At 40.5% G+C, this 20,366-nt stretch overlaps 1 protein-coding gene across 1 annotated transcript in view; it reads right to left on the bottom strand.

Moving 5' to 3' along the window:
• The window catches only part of MPPED2 (metallophosphoesterase domain containing 2), a 171,995-nt gene that overhangs the window by 68,119 nt on the left and 83,510 nt on the right, over nt 1-20,366 (bottom strand). The window contains exon 4 of the mRNA XM_029956908.1: nt 17,558-17,783. Within this exon, the coding sequence (XP_029812768.1) occupies nt 17,558-17,783 (226 nt within the window). The remainder of the gene's footprint in view (nt 1-17,557; nt 17,784-20,366) is intronic.

Here is a 20,366-nt window from a genome sequence, read left to right as displayed (position 1 = left end):
ACTAAGCAACCCAGGCACCCCTGGCTACACTATTTTTAGGCATAGTTTGCTTGATATTTTCCTTCTCTAGGGTCCACTGAGCTTCTTAATCTGGAGATTTATGTATTTCAATAAATTTGAGGATTTGGGGGCCCTTATTTCATCAGATAGCGTTTTGATTTTATTCTGTCTCCTCTCCAATGGGTCTCAGATTACCTGTATGTTATACTTTTGCTATTGTCCTATAAAGATCCTTGAGGCTGTTAATTTTTCAGTAAGTTTTCATTCTCTACTTTAGACTGCTTAACTTTTATTAATCTACCATCAAGTTTATCATTCTTTTTTCTGTTAGCGCATCTGTTATTAAGCTCATGTAGTGAATGATGTATTCAAGTACTACATGTTTTCAGTTCCAAAATTTCCATTTGGTGCATTATTTTTTACTTCACTTCTGACATTTCATATTTTTTTAATTCATTATAAACACATTTTCTTTATCTTCACTTGGCATAATTATAATAACTTCTTTAAAATTGTTTTCTGATCATTCTAATATCTGATTCACCTCAAGGTTGGCCTCTGTTCATTGTCTTTTTCTTTGACGATGTGTCACATTACTTCTGGATCTTCACATATCAAGTAATACTGAATACTGAATACTTTGAATGTCATGTTGTGGAGACTCTGAACTCAGAAGAGTGACTGTTCATAGTTTGTATCAGCAGACAATTATCTTGTTTGGAATTAAACTCGAAACTGTCATGTCTGTGGTGGGCAGTGGCCCAGACCTCAGTTCAGACGGCCTTCAACCCGCCCATCATGCATGGGTCAGGAGTCAACCAGAGACCGGGACAGAAATTATATGCAGAATTTGGTGTTTCTCTTATATGGTTCTTTTTTTTCTACAATTCCCCCTCACTCTGCGGTGGTTCTAGTAACTCTGAACTTCTTCAAATGGTTCTTCCTGCCAAAAAGAATGTGAGCAGGTTCTCTGTTCGAATTTTAGCTACTCAAGGTTTAACTCTGTCCCACTGTGGCTTCTCTCTGGGAAAAAAAAACCCCACAGGAATGGAAAACTCACTCAATACTTAATGCCTCCTCCAAGTTTCACCTCCCCTCCAAAACTCTACCTGCTTGTGGCTACTCCCCAAAGCCCTTTCGTAGTAATTTGTTTTCAACAGAAATCATAGTTATTTGTAGGAAGTTCAGTCTATTAGGAGCTTATACTACCGTAAGTAAAGCAGAAATCAGTACTATGTTTTTAATAAAGTTTAAAACCAAAAACTGTGGTGTGTGTATGTATGTAAGACAAATCTAAATAAGCAAAAGAATGATAAAGACAAGATTCAAATTAATGTTTTCCTGCGTATGAAAGAGGGTAAGAGAAGAGAAATACATAGATGAATACAAATTACGGTCGGTGTGCTAGTTCTTTGGCTGTGTGGGCCAACTGTTTACTACTGTACTCATAAAATGGATTAATATCATGACAATAACAGGGCTATGCATACACCAGTGACAGCCCTGTGTCATGGACCAGGACTTTAATAAATTTAATTCTGTTCATCTAAAAACAAGTGTTCCCAGAGTCTTCACCTTATTTCTAGACTCTTTCTAGAAAAATCTTTTAATAAGACTCTGACAAGATCTAGTTGCAGGATTTATGAAATGGCTAAGGATTTATGAGATTCATTTATAGGTAAAATATATGGACCATTCAAATTTAGGCACATCTTAGACACACGGTTCATAATGGGAAAACCCCCTAAATAATGTTTTCATTTGGAATGAGAAGGATAAAAAGACAAAACCATGCATGTGTGTATTGTTTCTTTGTTCACAATGCTACACAGGCTCTTTGACCAAGGCAGGAAAAGTTCCCAAGGGTGTAGAAGCAAGAAATAAGAAAACAGAGTGAACTTAAGAATGTTGAAGCATTCTCAAAGCAGCAGAAAACTTTAGCCTGCATGCATAAAAGCATATCCACATGTCAAGGACCGTGGGACATTTTCTCAGAGGGGACTGGACACGAAGCCTCCCTGCTCTTAGTATCTTAAACTAAGCTGAATGGAACACCCGGGAATAAGCTGGAGGGAGGGAGAGCACACTGGCCAAAGGGGTGGAAAAAGTGATGTAATCAGAGAGCTCTTTCCCATCTCTAATTTTATGACTCTCTGTAAAAAGGAAGGAGAATCCAAACCACTTCAAAATAAGATCACCAGAGACCTGGCTTGGAAGACTGAATCCAATGAGAAAAAAAGTCTACAAAGATTTATTTTCATGGTTTGTAATCACATAAGATGCCAAAAGACACCTCCAGCTGACTTCTGTTTCATAGTACATATAGGGTAAAATTTTAAACTAATGCAGAATAATTTCTCTGGGAATTGGGAAGGATAAGGGGAGAACGTACAAACAATATCAATGTAAAATAAAGGCTTTCCTTTCTGACAATCAAAAGCTTGACAAATCATGTCAATGTTTTATTTCTCAGGATATTTAAAAGAGCACAACAAACAGAAAGCTCTTCACCTGCTTGCTCTCTGGTTTGATTTTAAGGAGGGTGCAATCCCAAAGACAAACCTCAAAAGGAAAACAAAACACCATTAGCTTTTCTTTTATTTTTTTCTTATTTGATGCCATTAATAATAAATGGTCGGTATTTTCCCAAGTCAAGGGGAAAAAAAAACCCAACAAAAACACCTTTCTGTCATTTTCTTTGAAACAGCCCTGAAAACACATTTTAAAGACTATGCTTTATAAACCTTTTTTATTAAGGACAGAAATTCACTAAATGCTCTAAAATTAAAATCTCTAATCAACTGACCCCTGCCCGCCCCCCCCCTTGGATATGAGGAAATAAGGCCTCTTTGGGGAAGGTAATCCTAATTATCTGGCATGCTGGACAGGCACCCAAGTTTATGTCAGTAGCAGATTCTGATAAGATAGGCACCAAAAGAATGAGGTCTGGACTGTTTCAACGGGAGATGGGGGTGGGGGGGTGCTGGTGTAATGTTGGTATTTAACTGTGATCTAGAGGCCAGCAAAGGGCACGGTGGACAAAGCGGAGCCTAATGAAGCAGCTAGTGTCTGGGGTGAAAGAGCCACAAAGCCTTTCAAATTAGCAGCTGAATCCTGACACTCATTAGTGATTATACATGCGACGGCTGCAACTTAGTGCTCCAACCAGTAAAACAGCCAAGATACACTGCATAGACACAAAGGAAATAAAGTATGTACAAAAACAAAGTGCCAGGACCTTTCAAATGTCTTCCCTTTCACATCCTGACATTTTTCTTTTCTTTCTTTCGTTTTCTTTTTAAATATTAATGACAAGACTGCAGTGTGCTTACCTTCCAATTTAGTACGAAAATAATTACCACTGTGACTAAAATGAGACTTTCATTTTTTTTTAATCAAGGAAGGTCTAGTCAGAAATTGCTTCTGCTAAGTTCTGTACAAGACATAATATACTCTTGTTAACTAACAAAACCAATAAATCAAGCTGAAGCACTTATTAAAGTATCTTACAGCACTAAATTTATCACTGATGACAAATTTAATTTGGGACTCTGACAGTTTGCTCTTGCTTGTACTTCAACAGATTTCTTTTTTTTTTTTTTCAAGAGGAGGGGGGGCGCGGGGGCGGGCAGTTATTTCACAAATAATGAAGGCTGAAAATTAGCAGAAATTTTAGGAGATGTAAAAGACAACTTCTAATAGAAAACTGTGGTTTTCCCACAGCGTTGCTGTCACTGGGGAAAGCTATGCATTAAAATTCTTTTTCCAGCGATTCTGTCCTTCGCACATTAGAGTTAGCAGAATTTTAAAAATGGTGATAATGAGCACTTTACGAAGCAATTTATAATCATCACTCAGTTAACCCCCACTCTATCTCCACGGTTAGGTCAGTGCACGTCCCTTGATAATGAAGATAAGAAAATTGAGATACTGCGTTTTCCTTACCTAACAGGTAGAATAATTTTAATCTATGGCAAGGTCATTCAGCACAAGGGAGAGTGAAAAGTAAAGAAATTCATGAGACTGTGTTGAGTCTTATAATTGCCCGATGCTGGAGCTAAGAGGATGACATTCCTGCTTTACGTATCAAAAGAGAATTACATTACAAATACACATAAAATTATTATTGATAGGCAACCTTTGCTCGACACCATACTTGTGACTACTAAAATGAATAATGCTTTATTTTCTGTTCCGGCTAGCTGCACTAGTTTATCGTTCAACACAACCAGGTTACATAAGTTGTATTTTTTATAAACTTTTCCTCTTCCTAAAACATAGCCTTACAATTCTACATTTGCATTTTCCTGTTGTCTTTTTTCAGACGGTGTTTTCTTTCTTGACAATACAATCGGCACATAAAACCCAAATTTCACCGCCTGGTCCCAGTTAAGGCGAACCAAGCAGCCTGGACCACAGCCTGACAAGGAGAAGGCATTAAGCTTTGGAACAAAAGCATCCAAGTCGACCTGTTTTGCAGACTGATTAATAGAAACAAGCTCCAAGGACTAATCACAAGCTGAGCCCTGTTTTGCAGATTAATAGAACAAAGACACACGAGAGGAGAGGAGGGGAGGTTACGGCACTGGAATACAAATAAGCAAAGGTAGACACCACGCTTTCCTCCACTCAAGTCACCTCCCCTACAGCCAGATTTACTGACCCAAACCCCAGGGTTTCATTTTCAGGGAGCAATCAGAATGCAGCACCAAGAGATCTGAGTTCTCTTGGTCACCCCAGCACCAAATGAGTCACCCACATTCCACCTTCACAAAAACTTCTCTGCAGAATGATGCAAGAGTCACAGTGCTTTCAGGGACCCTTTCCACTTCAGCCATCCAATCCACAGCACTTGTTGCTCGGGACAGACGCTTTTCCACTTGCCCATCGTTTGCAATGGCCTGACACACAGGTAGTCTGTGAGGTGTGTGCATACATGCAGGCTCGCAAGTGTACAAGAACTGTATTCACAACGACAGCGTAAAGTTAGAATTATAGAGTCAATTTCCAAATTACCACTAGACACACATTTTACAACCTGAGAATGTGGCCTTTTTTCCTGACTGTAAAAAGAAAACTTCCCCACTCTAAGAATATACAACATCCCAGGAAAGTAGAGTGAAAGGAAAAAGGGGGGGATAAAGGAACACTCATAAAAGAAAAATCGCTGTGATATTTGTGGTATAGTACCTCTCAGTTTTCATTTTCTCTATATATTTATATACATTCTTTATAATCTTATGATCCCTCTGTATATTTTTGGTGGGGATATGGCTTTTGAAATGCTTAGTGCTAAGCATAAGAAGAAAAACATACCATTGCTCTCTGACAATTGATGCTAATTCCTGACTGACTAAAACCAGGTGAATGTATGAATTTTTACTGGAATTGTAAAATCTTCATCCACTTGAGATCTGATAAGCTGAAGACAGTTTATACAGCTTGAGAAACGATCTTTAAGATTTGAAATGTCCATGTTTTGCATGATTTCTCTCCTTGATGATGTTCTGCAGCAAATATTTTCCCTTCATCTTTTTTTGGGGGGTGGGTGGGAACCAAGCTTTTTTGGTCTCATTCAGAAAAGTATGTGAGTCAATGGACAGAGAGAATGGATTTTCTGTGGCATATTTGTATCCTGCTTTATCAATAATCCAATTATTCTGCTCATTGCAACAATCAGCAAAGTAAAAACACATTTATAATGAAAATCATAAATATCAACAGTTACAACATTTCAGAACTGACTTTAGAGCACAGTTAAGCCTGTGATTCACAGGCAAGCCAAACTTCAACATTTCCAAAGAAGTGATTGTGTTTCTCTCCGGCTTTTCGGGAGACTTCGAACTCTTCAGAAGGTAATTCTTATAGCTAAAATCTTAAAAACCAAAACCTTCCTTAGTACCAGATTTCCCCATTAATCGTAATCCTGAGCAGCGCACACAATGTGTCTGAACATAGGAAGGCAATCAATATCCTGAAAATTTGCTCGCCTTTCACCGGCCCGTCTCTGAAGCTGCCACACAGGCCATGCAGAATTCGCCTCTGGTAAGAGCTGTCGTAAAGCACAAAGTCTAGGGCCAGCGTTATATACACACACTTATGTTTTCCTTTTCCTACTCATTCTGCTGGACCTACAGGTAAATGCTTTTCCTTACAAAATCATATCTTTTTCAGGGAGGGCCTGAATTTGGGTTAAGAAAAGGAAGTTCTTTCATGTTTCATTTGAAAAAATGGGAAGGATTAAAAGAATGTTTAGTAACTGAGGCATCATAAGAATAATCTAAAATCTTCATTCTCAAATGCTTCCTATGAATTAATTTATTTAACTAATATGAAAGCAAACCCCACAAACTGAGTCTCTTAAATTTCCTTTCCACAATTTTTTGTTTTGTTGTGACACGGAAGGAAAAGAATTTTGAAAAGGGCAGGAAAGTGGCTAATAACAAGCCAACAGCATATTTCCAACTAGTTTTGCCACTTCTTTTTTTAATTAAAAAAGTCTTTTTAATGTTTATTTATTTTTGAGAGAGGGAGAGAGAGAGAGAGAGAGAGAGAGAGAGAAGGGGTGAGGAAGAGAGGGAGACACAGAATCTGAAGCAGGCTCCAGGCTCTGAACAGTCAGCACAGAGCCTGACGTGGGGCTCAGACTCATGAATTGAACCGTGAGATCATGACCTGAGCCAAAGTGGGACACTTAACCTACAGAGCCACCCAGGCTCCCCATCAACAATTTCTGATTAGGTTTTAGTCTAGCATCTCTTAATCTGTAAAGATCAAAGCCAGGAAGTTTTTTCTATTGACTCCTGATTTACAATAAAAATAAGAGACCCAAACTATGGCTAGTGATATGGGGTTGGACTTTTAAATCATTAAGACAATAAAAAGGTTTTGCCTAGTTTCTGTGTTCAGAACCATGGTACTCCAAGCTATTTTCCATTGATCGTGACGCCTCCTGTGGCCTGGAAAGTCCGTGCATCTTAGTGGATCCGGCATTAAGATTGAGATGTCCCACAATTTCAATACATGCTGTAGCTTGCAATGCCGTGAGAAAAACTGTGATCTCTAGTTATTAAGCCAGGCCAGCACCAGAGGCACTTAGTTTTATGGGCAATCATTTTGTACATAGTATGTAAAAGAAGTACCTAGCCAATTTTAGGAAAGAAGGGTAAGTGAGGCTGTCAACTCTGACTTTTTTCTTCCTTTATAAACTCATTGGTTTTATTTAGCCTTCAATGTTCATTTACTATAGACTCATATGAAATGTTAGTATTATTTTTTACGGGGGAGGGAATGGGATCTATGTTAAACCCACCATGCCAGACATCAGGACTGAACATATGTAAATTACCCAATAATATCACCAGCACCTTCAGACCTTAGAAAATTTTATCTTGGGAAGAATCTTACTTCAGCTGGTTCCTAACCACTTCCTCTAATTTGCCTTATATGCAAGGTGCTTCTCTTTGTTGTCTTTTCATTTCTTGCAACAAATTTCATACTTGGGACATTATTAGTCATAGTAACTGCATGACCCTTTACCCAAGCTGATCTTTTCTAATGTTTGAGCAAAACAGTCTTTCCATATCTGCTCCTGGATTAATGCAGATCTGTAACTCATCTTTCTACTTTCTACAGAATGCACAGGCATTCTGAGAACCCAGAAGCTTTCAAATTTGCCAGTAGCTTCCTGTTTAAGCAGCCTGCATGGAACATTCCACATTCAATTTATAGTCCCCATCCAAGATTACCTTTATTTTTCCTGGGTGAAAACGCAATACCAAGCATTACTCATACATTTCAAATGATACTTCATGTAAGTAACCTTAAAAATGCCTCATATGTCTTCATCTACCAGACATCTATTCACTCTTTCATATCTTTCAAACAAATGCAGCCGATATATGGGGTTCCTTTGCTAAATGGTTTCCAGTTACCCAGATCATAAGCAACTTGCTGTACAAAGAAACGTCACAATATTTGCTTTTAAAATTCTCTTTCTTTCTTTCCTATACACACAAACAGAAGGAATGATTTTCCTAGGCTAAGTTTCCTCTTCATTTCATTTCTTCCTCTTTTCCTCTCCCCTCCTCCCCTGATATATCAACATAAAAAAGGAAAACAAAACAGAACACAAAACAAACAAACCAAAAACAAATAAACAAAAATAACTGCCATTACAAAAGTACACAATTGTTACCTTTTAGGGAAGAAAATAATATTTACCAAGTTCTTGAGTGAAAATAATATTTACCAAGTTCTTGAGTGCCAAGAACTTAACCTACATGATCACATTTGAGTCCTATAAAAATATACTGAGTTGTGAAAAGAATAAAGGCTTTGGGGTTGGCATTCAGTTCTGCTACTTTGGAAATGAGTGTCTCTGGGTGGGTTAACTTCTCTCACCTTTAATTTTATCAGCTCCCAATTGGGGTGATTTTACTTCTTTATAGGGTTGGTGTGACACTTAAAAGCAATATTATAGAAGGTACCTGTATGTGGGTGATGCTTCATAAGGAGTAGTTATTCCTATTTGTATACGCAACTGAAACTGTATAGTTTCATGGGTGAAACTATGGCTGAGACGAAGTAACTTGCTTAGCAAAGTAAATGAGTCCTGAAAGCTAAAACAGACTCAAGTGCACCGGGGACAGCTGTTTCTAAAGGCCAAAGCCTGTGGCCTCTAACCTTCGCTGTTTCTCCCTTTAGCAGGGATGCCAGGCGTGCAGATGTTTACACTATGTCCAGCCCACGGCTCAGACTTTTCAGGGTGCATCTTTATGCCAGGGATGCACTGCAAGAAGTTGGTTACCCCAAGGAACAGATGGTTTAAGGGAAGATAGAGTCAGCAAGAAGTGCTCAGCCCAGTTTCAAACAAAGCCTTCACTTTCAGAGGGATGTCCCTGGGCGCAGTATGGTTTGGCCTGTCCCCCAATAAGCTCCCACAGGTTTATAGGTGAATCATTAAGAGGTGAGTGACATTGTGCCTTGACAGCTTCTCACTGAACAGCATCGAAGGGCAGAGGGCCTGTCCCCTGCAAAGCACAGAACACAGCATGGCTTTGATTATCATGCCTCTATTGGGAAAGAACTTTGGCAGCACACAGACTCCTTGGAAGGGCGAAGGGAGGAAGGCTGGCGGATGTGGAACCTGGCCAAAGGGAAGCACAAGTGGCAACTTCTGAACTGTGTGCTCCAAAGCTCATTGCACCTTCCTCACTGATCGTCTGGAGGATTAAATGAACCTGGGTAGTTACCTGTACTTATTAGGGAACACACCAGCTCTACAGGGCAGAAGGGCACTGCGGAAGGCAGGGCGGCAGCAGTGACCAGGTCAAGCAAATTTGGATCAAGACTGTCTACGGGACCCCAGTACACTCACTATCCGGTAATACCTGGAAAAAGTCACAGTACACTTACAAGTCAGAATACAAAATCAGAAATCCAGGTTGGTCAAACAGCTTGAAAATAAATGATACAGAATCCACATGACTAATTTGACTCTAAACATTCAACCATTGGGAATTCGACCATTAGGAAAAGAACACCATATATCTGGTAATCGGTTTCTAATGTGCAAAGAACTTTGAGTACCCGGCTGGTCTAGCTTCTTACCAAACTCACACTTTACACTGACTACTTTTCCTACAGCTTGAACTAGTGTCGAAATCTAACAGAAACTTCTGTACTGCTCCTAGCACAGAGACAAGGCATCTGAAAGTAAAGAAATTGACAAAAATCCCAAAATACCATTGGAGACTTCCTTGGAAAATTCTCACAGCCTTCATTATTAGGTTTGTTCAACTACTCCCATCCCCCAACTTTTTATTAAACTATGTTCACCTGGAGAGACATTATACTCTCAGTATTTATGAATGTTCAGGATGGATCGAGTATGTTCACAAAGCTCACAGAGTTCAGTGCTTCGCTTGGTTCTATTTTGCTCTACCATCTCTGAGTCCTCCTTGTAAATTCATGGCTATGCTTGATCTCATATTGGAAATAACCATTCCTGTGCAACTTATGACTCCTCTAGATACACCTTCAGTCCGTCTGCCACGGACATAGCTCCAACCCCACTACCACCCTCATTCATTCATTCATTCATTCATTCAGCTGATACAGGCAGACCATCCACCATGTGTCAGGCACAGGGCTAGCCTAGGGTATGCAGAGAGGAAAGCTGACAGGGTCCCTGCCCTCATGGAATTTAGAGCCACCACATAATCTCCTTCTATCCATCAGCAGCAACTAGGGGTTAAAAATGAGCCTGTTAGCGTAACATGAGAAAATGAAAGAACACCCAGCGGCCAGCCGGCTGCGTCTCAGTGTTAAGGGCCAGGTCTTCTCTGGAGCGTGGTGTGTGGACCCATGCCAAGTCTGATGTCAGGAGGGGCACCTGCCAGCACTTCCTTCTTGGTGCATATGTGCAGGACCTGCTGTCTTTCTCAGCTGCGACCTGGTGCCTTGGATGGAAAACACCACAGACACCCAATACATGCCCCTGTGGATGTGTGTGCAAAGGAATCGTAAGTTGTCTCTATGGAGCAAAAGGACTAGGTGTAGGAGGAGGTGAGCCACATCTTATGGCACACGGAGACATAGATTTTTCATAGAAAACTCTGGGCTCTGGAGCATATTGTGAAAAAAAACCAAACCCTATTCATTCCTTTGTCCTCTCAACATCCCTATTTTCCCCACTATGGGCACCTTACCTGGAATCCTGAGGGCTGAAGAGTACTGGCCTGGATTCCGTGTGCTAGATACAATAGCCAGGGGCGCCTGGGTGGCTCAGTCAGTAAGCATCTGACTTCAGCTCAGGTCATGATCTCATGGTTTGTGGGTTTGAGCCTCATGTTGGGCTCTGTGCTGACAGCTCAGAGCCTGGAGCCTGCTTCAGATTCTGGGTCTCCCTCCTTTTCTGCCTTTTCCCTCCTTGCACTCTGTCTCTTTCTCTCTCAAAAATAAAATAAATCTTAAAAAAGAGAAAGAAACAGCTAAACCTTCCAAGTGGCCCTTTCCTGAACTGCCTCAGGTCAAGGAGTAGGACATCTGGTTACTAGGATATCCTGGTTTAGTCTAAACAGCTCAGCATAGGAAGCCTGGATTACAATCCTCTTGAGGCCCACCCACTTTGAGAAAGTCACCTTTTCTGTCAAAAACTCTATCTGAACAGCAATACTGAGCAGCATCTGACATATGGGCACTTGTAAATGCTATTATTAATTACTATTATTAATACTACTCTGCCTATTTCAATTGTTTAAAATTATTTTTTAACTCCAATTTTAATTATTTAGGATTGTTGTGAAGCCCAAATGAGATAATGCAGGTGACAGTTCTTGGAAGGAAATAATCATTCCAATGTAAGTTTATTTATTACTCTTGTTTGCTAATTGAGGTTGTCTCTCAGAATGTACAGGCAAAAATTAAATTTATGCCAATAGCTGATATTAAGGGTAACCCAGTGCACAGGAGCGCTTCCATACATCCCTCCACATTCTTGTACAGAACCACCACCAATGTATCAGATGAAGGCACCGGGGCAGGCTTCAAGGGTTTGGATGGAGCGGCGGGGGGGGGAAATGGGGGGGATGGGGGGAAGGTAGGAATAGATCTAACACCAGAAGCTCTACACAACACAACTTTAGAAATGGTATTTACTGATATGGGCTATGAATGAGAGGTAGAAAGCAAAGTGATCAGTTTTGCTTTCTCCTTTTTCAAATAAACAGGGCAGTTGTTAAACCAAAAGTGAATCTGATCCCGTGCAGCTTTAAGAGCAGTCAGCTGCATTCTGGAACAGGCAAAAATGTAAACAGAGCCTGTAACTCTAGAGCAAGGCAGAACACCCATCGGTTTCATATGGGAGAGTCTGTGGGCTCCGTGCCAAGAAAAATGAAATGTTAGCCTGGGCCTTTAAACAGAGTCATGTAAAAGCAGAGCGCATATTTGTTTAACACACACACAGGCCTTTTTCTGTGCCCATACCTTTCTCAACCCTCCTGAATCAAAGCTGGAGCCTCGAGATGATAGTAGGAACCAAGACTGTTGGTATAGGCCAATTCTTTAGCATGAAAGGACTTTTCTGCTGAACGTGGAAATGTTTCTTTTCTTCCCCCCCCCTTTTTTTTTTTGGCCCAAGTTAATTACAAAGTAAGACTGTGAAAATAAAATAAATGAGCCCATTCCACCCATCCCCATATCTGAATTCTATCATATGAGTTGCCAATTGGTTTCCTAATCCTCTCACTCAGTATCTGCTGTTAATTTGTTCTCTATTTCAAGAACTTGAAGACTGTCAGCAAAATACATGATGCATTACAAAACTTATAATTGGAAATAAAAACATCTGAAGCTTTCCTGACAGGGTAAACATAAAGTACTATTGCACTGATCAGAACAAGGAAACGTGAGCAACCTTGTAGCTATTTCTGTGCAAACACAATTATAAATGCTGCGGAGAGTGGAATCAACACTTTACTCCCATTTTTTAAAATGCTGAGAAAATTACATCTAAATGAATGAATGAATGAACTCAACATGTTTGTGATCCGAAATGAGGGGAAGGAGGAGGGGGGAAAAACATTCCTGCTTAGGCTTCCTTTGCAGATGCAACTCCATGGGCTTCCTCTTGTTATTGTAGCCATTTTAGAATTACACTGTCTAGGCCCCATCTAATTTTCCTGCTGGAGAAGTTAAGGCACTTCCTCCACAGTTACTAAATCTGACAAATTACACCTGGGTCTACTCTAACATGAAAAAGTGTGTTCTTTGTTCCTGACCCTTTGGTCAGCATAGAGATCAAATTCCTGGACATTGGGAAGCCCTGCTCATATTCATTAAAAGCCACGGGAGACCAGCCCTGCATTTCTGTTCAAGAGAGGAACAAGGTGAAGCCTCCGCCGAACAATACAACCGCTCTGCTCAGGTCGGAGCAATAGGGGCTTTTTACTTTTGGCAGCTTGGCTCCGGATCAATTAGTACCTGGATTTTTTTCTACACAGCATCTTAGTACCAAAAGAGCAATTGAAACCAACACCTCCTGCCCCCACCAAAAAGAAAAAGAAAAAAAAAAAAAAAAAAGAAAGAAAGGGGCTGGTCCCACGAGTGACTTTACTGAAACCTATTTGTGCTAAGATGCTGGCTCTAGATCCAATAACCAAAAATACAAAAATGATTTCAAAATTCTACCTCCCCTCTACCCTGGCCAGACCACAGATTAAAATATCGTCTCCTCTTTCAAACCATACTCAGCCTTTGGAAAAGACAGAACTGAGAGTGATCACAAAGAGGAAATCAGGAACCATCGTGCTAGAAAATCAAGGAGACAGATGGAAGAAATCCACAAGCTTTCCGGCCAGGGGACTAAAGTGGTAGGCAGACCTGTCTGGCAACACAAGACCCTCTTCTCCTCCCCCAAAGAGTGAGAGAAAAGCATTGCAGGAGACGTTAAGGAAAACTGTGATTTAACTTTTACTCTCAAAGATGATAATCCATCATGGCTGATCCCTTTCTTCAAGATGCTTAAAAGGACGAGACAGTGAAGAAATATACACAGAAACCACGAGGTCTTATGAGGCAGAGATGTTGCCCGAAGCCAGTCAGCTCCTGCCCTCTTTCCAAGGGATCGCCTTTCTTCCAGGACAAGGCCGCCCACTTACAACTTCTTCAGTACAGGGAGGCCACTGACTTTTCCCAGATCCATCTAACCACATCCAGGGGGATCCAAGAGGCATCACAGGGCACCCCTACTGCAAACACACTCAGTCCTTTAAAGTGCTGTAAATTAATCTCCACTTACAAATTCTCGCTAAATTGTAAATTTAATGATATTGCTTTAATTCTTCCTCTTTAGGAAGCTTTCAACTGTGCTACAAGTTAAAACACTGTAATGAATGTGGACTGATAATTTCTTTTTTGTACTGAGCACGAGTCACAATCCACATTTTTTAAATGCATGAGTTGTAGCTTTCTTCCTGGTTGGATGGAAATCACCTTTGAGAAACCTGTGACAGGATGGAAATCCTTAGATTGAGGATCTTATTTTGATTATTTTGAAATTGAGACCACTAGTAATATCAAAATTCATTGGAAAAGCATGGAAAGCAAACTTTAACCACTTTACATTATTTTGGGGTTGGAATAATTAATGGGTTCCTAAGCAGACGTTCACCCAAGAGGGATGGAAAAACCTAACTTCTGAAGGGAGAAAAGTGGTAGCTCTGGTATAAATCCCCCCAAATGTTGTTTCTAGTCAAATTCTTTATTTTTAATGTTTATTTATTATTTTAGAGAGAGAAAGACTGAGGATCCAAGGCAGGCTCTGTGCTGACAGCAGAGAACCCCATGTAGGGCTTGAACCCATGAACTGTGAGAACATGACCTGAACCAAAGTCAGACACAACCAACCAAGCCAGCCAGGCACCCCTCTAGTCAAGTTCTTAATAGTGAAAGAGGTTAAAAAGTGTACAAGATATTAAAATAATCAAGCATTCCTGAAAATATGGATACTCTTTGAAATTTCTAACTTTGGTGACCATTTAAGGGAATGCTGTATGAGAAAAAAATAGGACAGACCTTGTCGGCCCTGTTTTACAAAAATAGTCAGCGATTTGCTTAGTGCCACTCAATCAGCAGAATTGACCTAAAGCCAGAGGCCACCCCATCTGACTCCTGGTGTGACAATCTTCATATGATGATGGACAAAGGTAGAATGTAAACTTGAAAGATCAGCCCCCCTATCTGAGTACTAGCTCACATTTATTAAACGCTTATTCTATGCAGGAAAACCTTTGGGTACTGTGGATGCATTAACTCATTGATCCTCATAGGGACCACATGAAAGAAATAGCATTGCTATCTCCCACTTTAAAGATGAGGAGACTGGGGCAGGGAAATGTTCAGAAGTTCACTCAAGTTTCCAGGGCTGAATAAGCAGTAGAATTAGGAAAATCTGTGCTTGCTTCACAGGCCAATGCAGGGATTCCTAAATCAGTGTTCAGATTATCAGCAGTCCTGGAAATATTAATCTTAACAAAATATCTTCACAGCAGGATCCAAACTACAGTCACCTCCAAAATAACATATTGAAAATGAAATTTGCGTTTCATCAACCTCTGTATGCTTAGTCAAAAAACAAGGTACCAGCAATTCCTATGGGTGACACAAATCTTCCTCATTGCAAGGAAGTGCTAGGCAGGTAATAGCTTAAGCTTTCTGGAAATCCCAAAAAATTATGTATAAAGACAACCTCAGGATAACATTTTGGAGGGCGCATCCTGCCTATTTTCTTGATTAACCACCCTCTCCAATATTAAAATAAACAATTTTTGAATGATATCAATTCAACTCAGATATAAACATCTGAGGTTTGTACCACCATCAACAAAGGACTATGCTCCATCCTTTCACAGATTTGAGTTACTACGTGTTTTTTTTTTTAATTTTGTTTTGCTTTTTCTTGAGATGCTGTAAGATCAGCCTGTGGATCCAAAATCATTCCCTCATTCATCACAATGGTTTAGCTAAACCCTATCCTCAACAGATCTGCATCTGCTCAGATAATGGAGGAAGTCTGTTTGCTATCATCATTTCAGGGAACTATCAATCCAGAGATCTCTGAAAGTCCAGCTTGTTCAGGAATGGCCTTCCATGTTCTGTGCCTTTGAAAATTTTTCAAAAATTACCTTAAGATGTTAAAGAAAACTGACCTTACCTCTATGTAGAGCTTCTCTGCCAATCAAAGGTCATTCCTCAACTACTGGATAGTCCTTAAGATGCGAGCTGTGAGGCTGAGGAAGCTCCCTCTCCTGCCCTTTGCGCAGAAATGCTAATGCTGTCGTCCTATGTTACCCTGAAACCCGTTTTCAGGTTACCGTTTGACAGGACCAATTTCTACCGTTTGTTTACCACCTTCTCATGCATAAAAACACATTAACTGATGTACACTAATACAGCGGGGCATAACCCCTGCAGCTGAAACCAGAGCGAGCGACCACACCTCTACCACCACTGCCTCAGTCATACCCCGCCCCGGGCAGTCACACTCAAACTTAGGATGCTACCACTCACTATCTGTGTGATCTTTGGGTGGCTACTTGACCTTCCTGTGCCTGAGTTTTTTTCACCTGGCAAATGAGAATCACAACAGCGTCCATTTCTTAAAGGCGTTCTGAAGAAAAGAATATAAAAGACAAAAAAAAGACTTAGAACAATGCCTGGCATATAGCAAGGACTCAAGTAAGAGTTCACGATCACTGCCAGGTGGATTTTAAAATTAAATATAGTTCCTATATTCACTCAACAGTCCTGGATACCTACTAGTAAAGCCAGGGGAAAAAATTATCAGCTTTTGAGAAAATATCTCAACTTTCTATTATATGGAGATCAAACCAAACTGTTGAGTGAGATGGCCAGTCTGAAGTCACACTGTTTGTCCTCTTCCTCTTTGTCTTAGCTGCAAATCCTAGGGCAGGGCTGGGATACTTCTCCAGGTTGGGTGGGTAAAGGTTAGTCCTGCTCTATGTACACATGAAGCTCTCAAAAAAGCAGATACATAAATAAATAAAAATCCAAGACCTCCCTGATATTGATCTTCTAGTCTAACACTCCCATTTTAAAGATGAAGAAACTGGTTTGGAGGCTAAGTGACTTGTTCAAGTTCACAAAAATACTTAGTGGCAGAGCCAAGGTCAGAAAAGATTATCATTATCCTGGGCAAACAACTAGGCATTCTTCCATATCCATTAAAAATACCACCTAATATAATTCTCATCACCTTCTAAAGTAGGTACTATTTCCACTGTCTTGAGATGCACAGAGACTCAACCTCTATGAATTAACTTCTTCAAAACCACACAACTGACCATCAGCAGAGACAAGATCAAAATGCCTCCTGTCTGGTCCCAAAGCATATGCGCCTGTTTCAAGTCTTCTAGAGCTCAGCGCTGCGAATTCTAGTGCTGAGCTCTCAACCTGTGCTTCTAAACTTGTCGGCACATCAGTCTCGTCTGGGGAGCTTTGAAAATACAAATTGCTGGGCTCTACCTCAGGAAGGAGAACCAGAGTCTCTCTGGGGGTATGGCTTCAAAATCCGTATTTCTTCTGAGTTGGTCAGGTGGTTCTAGAGAGATCTGAGAAGCCCTAATCTGAGCAAGATATTTTATGAATGTGTCCAGTGTAAAATGAGAGGGAAATGAGCTACCTAAGGCAGATGGAATGTTCAGAGTATAGCTGCATCTGCATGAGGGGGTAACACGACGACCTTCCCCAAATCCATCCCACAGACACACACGCAGCCTCCGTCACATAAACATATACACATCTACCAAAGCCCCACGTTCACTGATCTTGCCTAAAGAAATCTGCACCACAATGAAAACAACAAGGGGTACTCTTTCCAGCAGCTCCAGAATATGTGTTGTGTTCGAAATGCAGCAATAAGGTTTCTTCCACCCTTATCCTTTTCATTTAAAGTGCCAAAGTCTGCACCAGGACTTCTTAATACTGAGCTAAAAAAAAAAAAACGAAGGGGAAGATTGTTTGAATGAGCACTTACCAAGGTGCCCCGTATATCCTGAATCCCTTCACTGTTACCTCCGAGTCTTGTAAGTAAATACTGTTTGTCAGGAGGGACTGAACGTTGTCAAAGTCCTCGGGTTTCAATTTGGACACAGAGGGGAAACGGTAGTAGTCCTGTTTAACAAGGTCTGCCATGAATTCCTTATCAAATGTCAGTTCATGATTCCCAGCAATCACTATTTTATATTCATATGGCAGGTTTCCTGAAATAAGAAAAAAGAGTACCAATTAGCACGTTTATTTCCCATCACAAAATACAACAGCGAGACTGGGTGATTAGCAGACAGTACACCCAAATGAAATAGCTCACGCATTCCTTTATATTTCCATGGGAACCAGAATTTATGACTACGCCTTTATCCTGGCAAAAAATGACAATAAACAGGAGACAGGAAGCTGCTAAGAAGCTTAAAAGCTACTAAGAAGACATTCAGCTTTCTTGTTCCATTTCCCTCTTCTCTGTGCCACAGATTCACTGTGATGAATGTGTACTGCGATGAATCCATATTTTATAATTATCCAGCAAAAACCACTCACATCACAATCCTAAAAAAGGTCTGAACTTGGTTTGGTCCTCAAAAAATAAGCCAACCAACAGTTCTTAACAGCTTAGATGACTGCTTGATTTGTAGGACATCCTTCAAAAGTATATTTATAGTATATCATACAAAAGACGTGGCATAGCCAAGCATTCACAATTTACATAAATGAAAGGAACTACACAGTACAATTTCATATTGTCAATTAAAGTTTACCTTTTGGCTTGTGAATAAAAAGAACATTAATAATGGCCCCCCTGATTAGAAGGCTAACTTTCCTCCCATTGGGATGGGAGAAGAAACTGTAAAGCTTAACCCCCTTTTAATATTTATGGTATGGAAATGTGAGTTCCCGGTGTGTGCTTTTTATGCAAAAGTTTCCCGATCAAAATGAGATAATTCTGGGAAGAAGAATGAAAGCTATAAAGGAAAACCCAAACACCAGACTTCTGCATAGATTTATAATGTTTGAATAAAGTATAGATCATACATATTAATAACTCACCGTGATTCTATAAGAACCAAAATCCAAAGGGAGATAGTGCTGGGCAGCTGTCCCCATCCTGAAATTAATGCCCTTTTCTTTTCTTTGTCATTACCCATCCCTCAAGCCTCACTGTGGAGCTGCTGTTCATCTTATTTCATTTCATTTTATTTTAGGGGAGAAAAGGGTGGGGCAATGGTGCCTATAATTCCAGTTTCCTGATACTCCTGGGTCCAATGCAAAATTAATGTTTCCTGCTATTCCAGGAAGAATGAAAGTTAGCACTAGCAGGAAATTGGATACACTTGTTGTAAGAATTGGCCCTTACCAGCAAGCCAGAGTCAATGATTTAATTAATGAAGCTTGTGGGGAAGAAAATTATATTTTGGGGGCAGGGGCAAGTTTTACCATAGGTACTTGGACTTCAGCAATGCAAACTGGAGAGACTACGCTGTGAAGTCCATAATCTCAGCAGCGCACTGCAAACATATTTGCCAACGCTGAGGCGATTTTTAAGATGACCCAAATATGCGTTGTAATGCTATTTTCTTTAGCTTTCGATGTGTAGGTTTCTATCCGTAGTGAAACTGCATATATAGCACATGGTTTAATGGGAAAGCTTAACAGAGATGAAAGCAGTCAGAAAATAGAACCGCAGAAAGCTGAAACTGCAAACATTGCGGCCAAGCGTCAACGGATGTGCTTGACGGCTAGCGCACAGTGCCGCGTGACATGCCTTTGGCCTCGGTTGTACGCAAAGCTGTGCTGAAGAGCTCACAAAATAGGAAGCCTCTCTCAAGTGCATGTTTCTGCCCGTTTATAATGTGCACTAGCACAAGGCAATAAGGAGTTATGACGTATGTTGCAAGCTACTTGGACGGAATGATGATATTCTGCGCAATTCCCTGCGCTTAAAACACAGCCGGAAGATGTGTAACAGGCCGTAAATCCCCAGCAGCGCGCACACTGGAAACCTGTGAGATGCCCCAGGACTCAACACCATGGCTGTCCGAACCCCTCCCGCCTGCTCCTGTAGCCCCAGAGTCATCTGTGCTCCCAAAGCCCAAATGGGCTGAAACATTTTCCTGGACAGTAATGGGTTTCAAGGCAGGTCGTACCTGCATGAATCTTTGAGCAACTCTATTTGTACAAGCCATGCTACAGCTGCCCAGTTCCCCTTTAATCTTTCATGATGATGGACTCACTGTAAACCTTTCTTTATGCACCACTGTGCTTGCACGAGGGCTTGGCTTCTTGCTTTTTCCATTTTAGAGCTTTGGTTCAGGAATGGCATGGGTGAGACTGAGAAGGCAAAAGAAGTCTATTTTCCCCCTTCGAACCATTTATTTTAAAGAAAGTAAAACTGCTGCAAAGTAAATCTTCCTCAGGAAGACAGTCCTCTTCAGTGTCTTTTAAATCAAATTTTGGAGATATAAAGGAGTAAAAAGAAGTAGCTATCAGAATAAACCACCACAGAAACAGTGATGATATTTACACACTGTCAATAAACTCCTCTCTTTCTGAGGAATTCAATAGTAGTTTCCAACTTCCATCCTCTGTTACCTATGTTATGAGATTGTCTCACACACACACACACACACACACACACACACACATATATGAACTGACCTTTCATCTATAATCTTCCAACCTTTATGTTTTATATGAAAAAGTGTAATCAAGACAGCTGACAAATCTCCTATTACTTGATGGTATTTCAGGGTTTTTTTTCCCAAGGCTAGATTAATATGGAAGGCTCTGCA

This window comes from Suricata suricatta, chromosome 11 (assembly GCF_006229205.1).
Source record: "Suricata suricatta isolate VVHF042 chromosome 11, meerkat_22Aug2017_6uvM2_HiC, whole genome shotgun sequence".
Lineage (NCBI taxonomy): Eukaryota > Metazoa > Chordata > Mammalia > Carnivora > Herpestidae > Suricata > Suricata suricatta.
This window is presented reverse-complemented; position numbering and strand designations above follow the sequence as displayed.